The 13624-nt window shown below is 43.7% G+C and overlaps 1 protein-coding gene across 6 annotated transcripts in view; it reads right to left on the bottom strand.

The window, feature by feature from the left end:
• Positions 1-13026, bottom strand: part of LOC128703148 (serine-rich adhesin for platelets-like) — a 154376-nt gene extending 141350 nt beyond the window's left edge. For 3 of the 6 annotated variants that reach the window (XM_070103347.1, XM_070103348.1, XM_070103349.1), the window contains exons 1-2: positions 10690-13026; positions 755-969 (exon numbers count right to left, since the gene is read on the bottom strand). In XM_070103347.1, coding sequence (XP_069959448.1) covers positions 755-969; positions 10690-12591 — 2117 coding nt within the window. In that variant the 5' untranslated portion in view covers positions 12592-13026. The remainder of the gene's footprint in view (positions 1-754; positions 970-10689) is intronic. The other 3 variants (XM_053797715.2, XM_070103351.1, XM_070103350.1) reach the window with 1 other exon arrangement.
• Positions 13027-13624: the final 598 nt, after the last annotated feature.

The raw sequence follows: 13624 nt of genomic DNA, 5'->3' as shown, positions 1-13624 counted from the left end.
TGCAAAATCATCTATCACATCATCAAAATCAACGATTTTCCCTATATAGGCCTATTTGTACTCTGTAATCCTATAATAGGCTATATAGAAACGAAGGATTTTTCTCTTAGGTTGCTGCAGCATGGTTTTGGTCATTAGTGTTACCTTCTTTAGACGCTCTATGGTGTCACCCCTTAAATGGTCACCCGGGGCGTCCCCCCCTTTACGACGCCCCTGGCCATGACTATCCTGTCCACATACATTTATTATAGGAAAATTATAAAAATTTTCCACAATTACAATCAAAACTAAGCTCTAAGCTTACAAGGGTCATACAGCGCACATATCATTAAAGAAAATGATCATCACAGTAGATAACAATAATCAACACTCAGGATCAATCAGTCACCAAAATATTAGCGAGGCTTATTCTCCCGATACATGACACAGTACTGTGATCACTTAACCTACTTGGCTGACTACTCACATTCGACTGCATGAGTTCATTCTTTTACCTCAGGACCTCCTTCAAACTCCTATAAATACTAATGTCTTGTTCTCTGTATGAACACTTGTCCTGTTTCCTGATGAATCTTACCTAACCCCTGAACTGTAGTCCCCGACGGACGAAATTTTACCATTGTAAAATGGTGCTATCTGCATTGTGTTATATATGTGGCAGGCCATGACAGCAGTAGCTGCTGGCTTATTAATGCCTGACTTGGTGGTGCGAGTGACCCATGAAGAGTTAATTAAGAGTATCGTCATATCTCACCTGGTAGTTGGAGTGGTGAGTGAGGCAATCTTCTTGGTGGCTTCCTCACGAACCGAGATCTTCATGGCCCGACCTCGACGCTGCTGTAATTGAGGCTGGGACTGGTTTTCGTCCTTCTGATCAATGTGTAACTTGTTATCATGGCTTTCGCTGTTGTTGTTATTGCCACGAGCAAAGGGAGCACCTCGTTTACTGCTGCCACTCCCACGCTGCCCCTGCAAAATAAAAAAATATATAATTTTTGCTGCTTAACACTGACAATCTCCAACAGAGGTAGTGAAAACAGTCATTCAGCCAATCACTCTTGCTAGAAGCGTGCTAGTATCACAGTAAAGATGTCTCTCCAAACTGAAACATTCCCACCCCTCTCCTGTGTGTGTGTGTGTGTGTGTGTGTGTGTGTGTGTGTGTGTGTGTGTGTGTGTGTGTGTGTGTGTGTGTGTGTTAGTTATACCGAATAAGGCAAGCGAAAATTTGTGTACGCAATATTTCGCAAAAATCATTCTGAACCTAACGAAAAATATATATTTCATTGTGTTTGTTTATTATTAAATCATTGTAAACTTGTCTAAAATATATTTAGTTGGATTAGGCTAAATTAAATTGAGCTTGTTATAATAAGGTTAGGTAAGTTTTCTAAGATTCTTTTGGTACAAAATTATTTTTTACATTAACATAAATGACAAAAATATATATTTTTAAACGTATAACAGAAAATTTTAGAAAGGGCTTAATTTTAAATGATTTCTTGCTAACTGACCAGTTTTACCTATTCGGCACCACATATACATGCACCACGCAGAAACAAGCAAAAGTATATACACAGAAAGATCACAGCCAGCAGAAGGATTCGAACCCACGAATGTGGCTTAGCTCCCCACGTGACGCCTTAACCACTCAGCTACAGATGCCTCAAAACGCTAGGTAGCTTGCTTGCAAGTCATGTTTCTTCCTAACGCTGGGCACACTAGTGAGCCTCAAGCATGGTCTCCCGCTATTTCATTCTCCTGTATGTTCTGGCCTCGCCAGCGATACAACATCACTGCACTTCGCAGAAACAAGCGAAAGTATATACACAAATATCACAGCCAGCAGGATTCGAACCCAAGTATGGACGCCATTCACAAGTGTGGCTTAGCATGACTATGGTTTTTACAACCATATGTAATACAAATACACAAATTTAAGAAATTCATTCTTTAATTTTTGCCTTTCCCCTGATCTTATTGTAATCACTTCATTTTATCATTATATTTAAAGAGCGCTAAAGCCGTGTGGGTAGTGGTAGAGGCTCGATCCTCCGTCCGCTCAGTGCGAAGCACGTTCGTCTCACAGCCAGGCTACCTCGCTCACTGCTCTTAAGAACTTACCTCATCACAACAAGGTAAGCATTCAAGGGGTAGACCTGCTTCATCCTTCTCCATCTCTGCCTCTTCTCCATCTTCCTCAGTGAACATTATAGCTGCCACAGAGGCAAACAAAGGTACGTCAATTCATCATGCACTAATGACTGGCGAAGACTGTAAGTGTATGTGCATCACGCTGCATGCGCTGCAAAGCTCCTCATGAAGGGAACAGCAAACGTATGAAAAGACACGTTGCAGAACAAGCTTTTACTGGAACAATATTGTAGCAGTAAAAAGCTTATTTTGTAACCTGTCTTCTTTCACTATTTTAAGCAGTACACAATTTAGATCCAGTGTATACATTTAAGAACTGACAAACTATGTACGCAGCAACAAGCAACGTTAATGAATAAAGTTAATTTCGAGAATATTTGTTCGACAGACTCGAATATGACAGATAAATGTTATCATAAGTTCACTAGCTGCTTATCTAAGAATTAACAGGAAAGTAATATGAGACGAAGAGCTCTTACTAAAGAAGTGAGCTGGGGGAGGAGGCAGAGCCATACTACACAGTCAACAGATACAGTACAACACGCCGCAGCAGGCCAGCCACTCAAGGTCTTTGTTGTCTTATCAATCACCACATCATTTACTAAACCTGTCAAAACCCTCATGTAATCCATATTTAAACAACCTCCTTCCTTCTACAGTGACTGGTACAGTCAACTTCTGTCAGCTTCCCTAATAAATCTTTCTTCACGGTCTGGTTGCAGTCTAAATAGGAGTCATACACAAGCATCGCGGAAAAGTCATATGAAAACGTGAAAACGAAAATTCCTGAAATTATTCGAAGCTTAAAAAAAAAATGAGTCACAGCAGCAATATATCTGTATAATCTTATCATATATAAGTATAATTGATAAGCTGTGCATTATGGCTACATTTATCGTATGTGCTAATTCAACACCTCGTAAATTCTAAACCTGACCTCCCTGTCAACCACCTGATCAGCTAGGCTGTTGGTGCTGGATGCGTACAGTCTGCCTCCTCCAGTGACGGTTTCTTAATGCTGGTGAAGGGCTCTTGGTCCAAAGAATTGGGCTTGCTCTCCTCTTAGAATGGAACCTGATTACCTCCTAATATCCATGCTCTGTATTGTGACTGGATTTAGTGCTTCCCAATAAACGTAGTCCGACTTGAGTACCATAGCTCTGTTTATCAGGGACTTGCTTCATGAATTTATAAAGTTTGTTCTTGACATAATGTAAAATATATCTTTGTAATTCTTCTAACACTAGATGAGCGCAGTTAGATAACGCATATAACATGCCTGCCTTACGCTTCGCGGACGGAGGTTCCAGCCTGCATTATTCCTTGCGCCGATGACCCCACAAAGGCTTAGCGTACAACATTTAAGATTGTATCAACCTTGTAATTGGGAGATATAGACGGTAACGGTGGAGTTAGAAGGCATAATAAACTCACGTAGACTAGATGTGATTTACTGAGAAGGTGGGTTACTCCACGGGAAGAACACAACAAGGTGAATTCCTGGTGGTTGCCAGGGTGGCAGTAAGCTCTCTCACTGACAATATTACTAAGATTCTTAAAAGGTAACAGGCGCACTCAGGGAAGCCTATTAACTGCCGTCATTTTGTGTACTTCTGGATATTTCCGGGATCATCGCTCCTGGGGCCCGGTCTCAGACCAGTTTACTTGACTGGTGACTCGCTGATACTTGCTGCTAGCTACAGGCAATCAGTTATTGTTATATTCACTATAAAGCGCCTGAGAAATAGAAACAATCAGATTTGATCCAGGGGGAAAGGCAGCTCCAATTCCTTGGATCAAAAATCCTTCACCAGTATACCTTGATGAGTTCCGAGAGCTTTTTCTACTCCCGGAGCCTGAGCATGGACCAGGCTCGTCTGGTGCTAGCCTGATCAGCCAGGCTGTTGCTGTTGGTGGCCCACTGACTCAAGCATCCATCACAGCCTGGTTGATCTGGCACCTTATGAACGTAGGCGTTCCATCCCAAATAATTAGGAACACTTTGAAGGAATGTATCAACTTGCCCCTTGAAGAGGCACCCAAGTCCCCAGTCTTCTAACAACATGATCAGTATTTCCACTATAATCTACCTCGTCTACAATTACTATCACATTTGTTTTGTCTGTTTCGTAAGGTGAAGTTCAGGATCTTTCCTTAATTCATGGTATAACTTAACAAATCTTTGAGGACAATGGTATAACTTAAGTTATACCATGAATTATAGATCCTGGACTTCACCTTACGAAACAGACAAAACAAATGCGATAGTAATTGTGGACGAGGTAGATTATAGTGGAAAAATGATCATGTTATTAGAAGACTGGGGAACTTAAGTGCCTGTTAGAGATGCACTTACCTCTTATTAAGCTGCTCTATATACTATGACTTTTTTTTTTTTTGTATGTGATTGAAAATGTTCATTCAAAATTTAAAATCATACACATCTGATGAGTACCAAGAGTTTTTCTACTCCCGGAACCCGGCCATGGGCCAGGCTCATATACAGTTTGACCGGGTATTCCATACCCTATTCAATTTTGGATGTACTTTTTCAGTCGTATTTACAAAAAACTCGCACTTTATAAAGGGGCTTTATACGAGACATGTCTGTAGTGTTGATAATTTCACTTTTATATCAGTGTTAAAAATTTGATTCATCATACTAAGTTACATGTTAATATTATTACATTTATGGTTCAGAAAACCGCCAAGTAGACGAATAAGATAAAAATTCAATAAAATACCCAAGTGTTATACACGTGTTTTATTCACTTAGGTGTTAGTACGGTTAACGCGTCCTCTCTCTTTATTGGTAGCGCTATGCGCCCTATTTTCTTAATTTTAAATCAGATTCAGTTGCGACAGAAAGACACGTGATGTGTCTGCTGTCTGTCTATCTGAGGTTCGGGGGATTATCTTTCCCACGGCCCGGTTTCAGACCAGGCCTCCTGGGTTTGAAAATATTAATGGTTCTGGGGATTATCTTCCCCCCCCCCCTCAGCAAGATTTCGAACCGACCTCTTAGGTTACAGATTAAATATTAAATGGTAAGAACTGGGTATTTAGAAGCACTTAAGAAATTAATGTGTATACTAAACGCAGGTAAAAGTTTGTAGATTTATTTCTCACCTTACGTATTAATTAGGCAGAAAGAAAGAAAAAACTAATCTTTTCAGAGTATAAAAATTAAGAGGTTTGCATTTCACAAAAATTTGACAGGAGGACTGAAGATTCCTAGATGGTTGCAGACTACCTACCAGCTTACTATCTACGTATCGCTCTGGGCAAATTTCTCACCAAACGTAGTCTATAATATAATGTTGTCCTACACCGGGGGTACTTAACTATTTTACAATTACATACCCCCAGAGGATTGCCCAATATGTGTCTATACCCCTCCCACCAGACTGGAAATCATCACCATCACCAGTGTTATTAGGTACCAATATGACTTCAAAAGATGTCAATACCATGATTTTTACTTTACACACGGATAGCTAGTAGCACAACAGTTGATAGTTTATTCTAGTCTAACAACTTTTTTTAAAATTGTTTAAAGATCGAGTTCCACACCCCCATTACGGCAATACCTGCCGTCCAACACTAGGTTACCTGAAGTTTACCCGAGTCAGCGCCTCCGCGGTACGATCCCAGAACAAGCATCTCTATTAGGTCACATAAATATATATAAAAATATATTTAACCACAAATAAGCAATTAACAATAACAGCTGCTACACTTCTGGCAACGTGGTCGCTGCCAGGAAACGTTCAGAAGTGCACGCATAAGCCTGGTACGACTGGGTACGCACACACAAGCGGTACATGATAAAGCCAAGCGTTGCAACCCTGCATGGAGAATGGAGGATAAGTTGCAACTCGTTGCAAGGACACACATGCTGAAATATTCAGGCCGGGAGAGATGAGTGTTGAAGTATTCAAGAAGTAACTTAACTATCTCCGCCAAGTGCCAGATCAACCAGGCAGTGATGGATATGTGGGCCAGAGAACCGCCAGCAGCAACAGCCTGATTGACCAAGCTAGCAAAAAATAAGCTTGCCCCAGGGCCAGGCTGCTCGAAACTCATAAAAGGTATATAAAGGCTAACTTAATAAACAGGAAGACACTAAAAAAAAACACGGGTTTATGTTCATGGGTGGAATGTTAAACCCGTAGAGGGTCGAAAAATTAGGCAATTTTGCAACATTTGGAAATTGTTTCGCCAACAAGTGGCTTCCTCAGTCCGGTACAGAGATGAATGGTGGAAAAGGAGGAGTTTGGGGTAATCAGTGTGAAATAAAGTGTTTATTCTTCAACTTGTTAGCTTTCTAAATCATTTATATCACCGTAGACTCCCGCCCCGCGCAGTGGTTCCCAAACTGGGGGTAATGGTAGAGTAATGGTAGAGTAATGCTCTCTCTAGAGTCCGTAGAGGGTCATGCAACACCTGGGGGATCAAGTAGTATGGTTCGATCCAAGGAAGGGGAGGGCAAGTGTAATGCCTAACACATTACACAAGTAACCCGCACATAGGAGAGGGGAGCTTACGACGACGTTTCGGTCGTCACACTAACAGAAAAGAATGAGGGAGCCAGTATATATAGGCGTGATGGACAAGGACGGGAACGAGAAGGGAAGGAAACGTAGTAGTGGTAAGGATGGTAGTGGTAAGGATGGTAGTGGTAAGCATGGTAGTGGTAAGCATGGTAGTGGTAAGCATGGTAGTGGTAAGGATGGTAGTGGTAAGGATGGTAGTGGTAAGGATGGTAGTGGTAAGCATGGTAGTGGTAAGCATGGTAGTGGTAAGCATGGTAGTGGTAAGGATGGTAGTGGTAAGGATGGTAGTGGTAGTGGCAAGCATGGTAGTGGTAACGATGGTAGTTTTTGTAGTATCAGCGTTGTTCCAGTCACGGTATTGTGCGTTTCGTTCTTGGTAATACCTTATATCAGCAGCGTCAAGGAACCTGCCTTAAGAGAGTTGTGATATATGAGTGACACTTCAAGGTGGTGTAATGCAGGTGGGGGCTTTTATCCAAGGAACTGGAGCTACCCCTCCTCTTGGATCAAACCTGATAACCTCTCATTCGTAAAGGGCTGCATGACCCCGAGGGGGATTTAGAAGTTCTTTGTTAATAAAACAATGTGGATAAGCAGAACAAACTATGAAGTATATTAATCTCTCAGCCTGGAGAAGTTCAGTTCTATGAAGCTGAACTCTTCTCCAGGCTGTGGGACTGACCACCTCAAATACTTTTACTCCGAGGTTGATGGACTGATTATATCATCTTTATTTTACTATCGTACATGTTGCCTCTGTATTTCACTGAAGAAGCCTACTGTGTAGGCGAACCGTTTCAACAATAAAGATACCCAACTGTGGCACATGTCTTAATCAACTTGCCGGTATATTATACCACTTGCAACAGTTTCTTATACAGCAGCAAACATGAACTGAAGCTTAATTGCAACAGTGGTGAAGAGGCAGTGAAATTTATGAAGATGTGTATTGGCACACGTACACAGTTTACAAATTGAAGAATTCTTCAACTTGTCGGTTTTGTAAACTATTTACATCACAGTTTACAAAGTCTGCCCGTATTAGCAGTGGAATGATGATGTTATCAAGAACAACTAAGCCTGCAGCAGGTAGGTAGGTGGGAGGTGTGAAGAGCACTCACTCTAATATGATAATGGTACATAATACAAGTTGGTAAGTATAACACATGTGCAACAGGCATCTTTATTCAGAAATATTTAGCCTACACAGTAGGTTTCTTCACTCAAATACTGACCTGAATGATCTATCAGCGTTCACGGCAATACAAAAGAATTAGTTAGAATGTCCATAAGAACATCCAGGGTAAAACTAGCAATGAATAAAACACACAACACAGATAAATACTATCACTTCAAGCTAAAATAACAACAACATAAAAAACGAAGCAACACTGCAGCAGGCCTACTGACCTATCCTAACTCAAGCCTACTCATGTACCCGTTCAACCTATCCAAAGTTCCTGCCTCAATGACGCTACTCGGGAGTTAAATCCGCTCATCTACAACTCTATTGCCAAACCAGTACTTCCCAATATCATTTCTAAATTTCTCGGAATTGAATCCATTGGTACGAATCCTGTCTTGGTTACACATTTTCAATATGCTATTTATATCCCCTTTATTTATTCCTGTTTTTTTATTTATACAATTCAGTCATATCTCCCATACTTCTACGCCTTTAAAGAGCGTTAGTTCAGTGACTTCAGCCTATTCTCGTAGACAAGGTTTCTAATATATGGAATCATCATCATCCTTCTCTGTATGCTGTCGAGCGCATTTATATCCACCCTGTAATATGGAGACAAGAACTGTGCAGCATAATCTAAATGAGGTCTAACTAAATATGTATACCTGGAATATACCTGGAGAGGGTTTCGGGGGTCAACCCCCCCCCCCCGCGGCCCGGTCTGTGACCAGGCCTCTCGGTAAAGCTCAAGTATAACCTGAGGACTTCTATTCTCTATACTTCTTGACATGAACCTAAGAATTCTGATAGCTTTACTGCGAACACTTATGTTCTGTTGCCTTGGCTTTAAATTTATGCTAACCAGAACTCACTTTAAGATCACTCGAGTTAAGATCTATAGTGTTTACCGTATAAGTGCTATAACTATAGCGCTTACACTCTGAGGCAGGGTGACCCCTCCCCCCCCCCCAAAAAAAAAGAAGAAAAATTCTCACTATCACTTTCTCCATCACTGTTTTACCAGAGGCACGCTGACACTACAGTTCAAAATTGCAAATATCCCCATTCCTTCTTCAGAGTGCAGGCACTGTGCTTTCCACCTCCAGGACTCAAATCTGGTCATTTCTAGATGCCCGAGCAACTTCGTCCCAAAGAGGTTTCCCATTGTCACTATCGAGGTTTGGAGTCCGTATATCGCACCTAAAATTAGCTTGTGATGTCCTTCGATAAACTGCAGCCAAACAGATTCCGTCTCTGTCCCTTCCATCTTTACATAGTTTTTGATGTAACAGTTTAAAATATTCCCTAACATGGATATCAACTCCACTACCTATCCTGATGAGTATAAATGTGTAATAATTTATACCCATGTATGTGGCATTCAACAGGCATGTCCCTCTTACCCAGATTGAACTAGGTTTCACTTATTGCAATATCTGTCTTTGCACATGAAATTAGTCTTAGTTCGCCTTTTACCTTTGATAAATACTCTTGATGAGTTACGAGTCTTATTACTCACAGAGGCCGGCCATGGGCCAGGCTCGTTTGGTGCTAACCTGGTCAACCAGGCTGTTGCTGCTGGTGGCCCGCTGTCCCACATATCCATCACAGCCTGGTTGATCTGGCACCTAGTGAAGATACTTGTCCAGTTTCCTTTTGAATTTCTTGTTCTGGCTATTTATATAATCAATAATAAACGTTTCGGTTCAGGGACCTTGATCACTTCTAACACACACAGGTTGAAAATTGTATATGTAAGTAGAAAAAGTGAGGTGTGACACTTAGTGAACGGAAAAATGCAAGGCTTATTTTGAGACGAGGTCAGTCAGACAATGAGGTCACGTGATTCCAGGAGTCACGTGACCTCATGATTCCAGGAGTCACGTGACCTCATCTATCTGACCCATCTCAAATAAAATTTTACTTGCATTTTTCAGTTCAGTGTGTGACCCACAACTCACTTTCTGCCTATATACGAGTATGTAGTGTGTGTCAGAAGGTCCCAGGATCAAATCGTTTCCTAATATGTCCTGGTGTTTACTCACGTGTGCTTTTAAACTAATTTGTTGGTATCAATTACATTATTTGTAGGTAGTAGGTTGGGAGACAGCAACCACCCAGGGAGGTACTACCGTCCTGCCAAGTGAGTGTAAAACGAAAACCTGTAATTGTTTTACATGATGGTAGGATTGCTGGTGTCTTTTGTCTGTCTCAAACATGCAAGATTTCAGGTACGTCTTGCTACTTCTTCTTACACTTAGGTCACACTACACATACATGTACAAGCATATATCTACACACCCCTCTGGGTTTTCTGCTATTTTCTTTCTAGTTCTTGTTCTTGTTTATTTCCTCTTATCTCCATGGGGAAGTGGAACAGAATTCTTCCCCCGTAAGCCATGTGTGTTGTAAGAGGCGACTAAAATGCCGGGAGCAAGGGGCTAGTAACCCCTTCTCCTGTATATATTACTAAATTTAAAAAGAGAAACTTTCGTTTTTCTTTTTGGGCCACCCTGCCTTGGTGGGATACGGCCGGTTTGTTTAAAAAAATTACATCATTGCTAGTTGTTGCTGCCTCAGCAGGTGGTTTGTGCCCTCACAGTTCAGTGTTAGTGGTAGTACAGAAAGTGGTTACAGTGAACGGGATAGCAAGTATTAAGGAAACAAGCTCAGTGCTTCCACCCTTGCCGGGGATCGAACCACGGACACTGTGTGTAAGGCGAGAATGTTGCCTACCAGACCACGGGACAGTGGTTAGAGTGGTCGCAATGGTAATGAGTAGTCAAGGACGCACCTCATTAACATATAGGTGAGTCCACTGACTGGGTTCTGAGCAACCCCGCCCACCACCTACATTCTTGCCCTCAGCCAACCCCACCCCGTCCTCCTGCCGTACGTAAGTTTTTCCTCTAGACAAGGGATGGGTGGGCGTGAGGGAGTGTTTCTTTCTGTAGGCAGAGGGCGCTGTAGTGGGTAGGTGAGGGACAGTGCCCTGGGCAGTAATAGTGCCGACACCCCGGGCAGAATGGGTGCCCTGGGCAGCAGGAGTGGTGCCACGGGCAGCAGCAAGAGTGGTGCCCTGGGCAGCAGGAGCGGTGTCCCGGCTAGCAGGGATGGTGCCACGGGCAGCAGGAGTGGTGCCTCGGGTAGCAGCAGCAGCAGCAGTGGTGCCTCCGGTAGCAGCAGCAGCAGTGGTGCCTCCGGTAGCAGCAGCAGCAGGGGTGCCTCCGGTAGCAGCAGCAGGCGTGGTGTCTCGGGTAACAGCAGCAGTATTGCCCTTGAGAGCAGCAGCAGGAGCAGAAGTGGTACTCTCGACAGCAGCAGCAAGAGTGGTGCTCTTGGACGCAACAGCAGCAGCAAGAGTGGTGCTCTTGGACGCAACAGCAGCAGCAAGAGTGGTGCTCTTAGAAGCAGCAGCAGCAGGAGCAGGAGTGGTACCCTGGGCGGCAGTGGTAGCAGGGGGTACCAGTCGAGGTAGTGTGCGAGTATCAGCGTGCTGGCAGCGAGAAGTTGGTGTATTTGACCTCAGTGAATCATCGTGCTGGATGAAGTTGGGACTTCTCTGGGGACAGGAAGCAGTGTCATGCGTGTCCCAGGTGTGGCCTGCTGCAGGAATGAGAAGCGTCTCTCCTCGGGCAACAGTGAAGGTGCTCTCTCTTAGCACATTTCCTCCTCTACCATTGCACATTCCTGCACATCTCTGCTCACTCCGCTTACTCTGTTTACACACACTCTTATGTGCTACAGGATTATGTTTGCTTTCATTATAAAAAGCATATTGTTCAGGCTCACTGTTAAAGTCGTGTTCAATTCCCACAATTGAACTACGATGTTTTTTAGTGGGTATGCGTCTCTTATTCGTACCATTCATCTCCACCAGTGGGGTCCTGACGTATTTTTCACAACACGGGGTGCCCCGCGCGCACTGTTTATTTATTACTGACTCCCAACACGGGGTGCACCACACTCGCTTACCCTCTAGTAATGACTCAGTACACAGGGTGCCGCGCATTCGTTGCCTGGTCTCCACCTTGGGCACGATAAGAGCACTCTTGGTACTCTGACTTGCTGACATGACACTAGCGGAAGATACTAGAGAGCAACACTGATCCCCACAATGTTGTGAGCACAGGTCATCATCGTCACTGTAGCTGCCACCACATGCACTCAAAGTTTCATTAGCACTGAGAGCTTCACTGGAGCTCTGCGTGTCACTGCTACTGCGGACGTCACTGCCAGAATCCAGGTGAGTGCATGACATAATATTCTGGCCCAAGACTTGTTGTTCCTCCTCACCCCATCGAACATAAACTCTCTCTCCTTCACTTGCACTTTCTGCAGATATTTGTGTTGCTTGTGTATGCGAGTTTTGGTTCAAATTGTCACGATGCTTGTTGCTTGGAGACGAGTAACGTAGACACCGGCCTCGTTGCTGGTGTTGGAGAGGTTGGTTATACACACCAGTATTAAAGTGCCTGGTCAGCGGCCCCTGGTTGGCCTTGCGTGCCAAGGTGTAGCCTGGCCAACTGTTGCAGGTGATGGCTCTGGCACATTGGTGGCGAGGGGCATCATGGGGGAGGGTAGTGGTGTTGGCGGTCACCCCCCAGTGGGTGGCGCGCGTGACGGCCGCCCAACACACGCGAGGGTAACACCTCCCACCTTCCACCCGGGGACTCCGGGCCCGCAACACCGGCATCCCCGGCTAGCAAAAACCGCCCACGAAAATCCCTGACCTTGAGTTTCTGCTAACCTTGGATGTCATGAGTTCACCAGGCTTCGTACTGGCTGTCTGCCTTGTATCTAACTCACAAGCTGCTGACATCAACACACCTGCAACAGCTTTACACTAGCACCATCATCATCGTATTAGCACCAACACCACCACATCGAACAGCACACCAACTATCACTAGTAAAATGAATATACGCTTGTCACATGCTTCTTAAATAGAGATTCCACTCGTGTCACCTCCCTGAAACACAAATCCTAGTAGCTTCACTCGTCACGGTGTTTCAAAACAACAACTCTGGCGAGTAGAGTGAAGACAGCAGTAAATGTTAGGTAGCATGGATGTGGCGGAGCTGGGAGCAGCGTCCGACACGCACCCACGTACAACCACGACTGCTTATGGACTCTTGGCAACTCTGGCCACATCTGGTAAGCACCCAGTGTCCCAGGCGTTGGTGCTGGGACCCTGCTACTCTCCACGCCCAGGTACCTTCACTTGCACCTTTGTCTACGCTCCTCTCTCCAATATTTAAGCTATGTGTAGGGAAAAGACACCTGTGTACAGTTCCGGACATTTATGAAAGGAAACTTTATACCCCGCTCGTGGCGAAACGTTTCTTTTAAGAGGTTAGGTTCGGTAAGGTTTGTCAGGAAACAGGACAAGTGTTTCCTGACGCGGGTCTTAGTCATATAATGACCCGTCGCTGGAGCTTTTGGTCATCTGACAAAGGCCTTCCTACCCGTCCACCCCTTTAAAAACTTGGGTTATATTCTTTTAATAAATGTCTTGGATTGTACACAAGTATCTTTTCCCACATTTTGTCGGTATCGCCATTAAGCTACATTGTACCGTAATGATGATAGTATATTTACCGCCAGTTGATGAATAAGACGAATGTGCAACACTTTGGTACCTTATTACAGAAACGTTTCGCCTGCACAGTAGGTTTCTTTTGTCCAATACAAAGGTGACCAAAATTAAACAGTACAAACACTGGAGA

Source organism: Cherax quadricarinatus, chromosome 85 (assembly GCF_038502225.1).
Source record: "Cherax quadricarinatus isolate ZL_2023a chromosome 85, ASM3850222v1, whole genome shotgun sequence".
NCBI lineage: Eukaryota > Metazoa > Arthropoda > Malacostraca > Decapoda > Parastacidae > Cherax > Cherax quadricarinatus.
The sequence above is the reverse complement of the archived record's forward strand: the minus strand, read 5'-3'. Positions and strand labels throughout refer to the sequence as shown.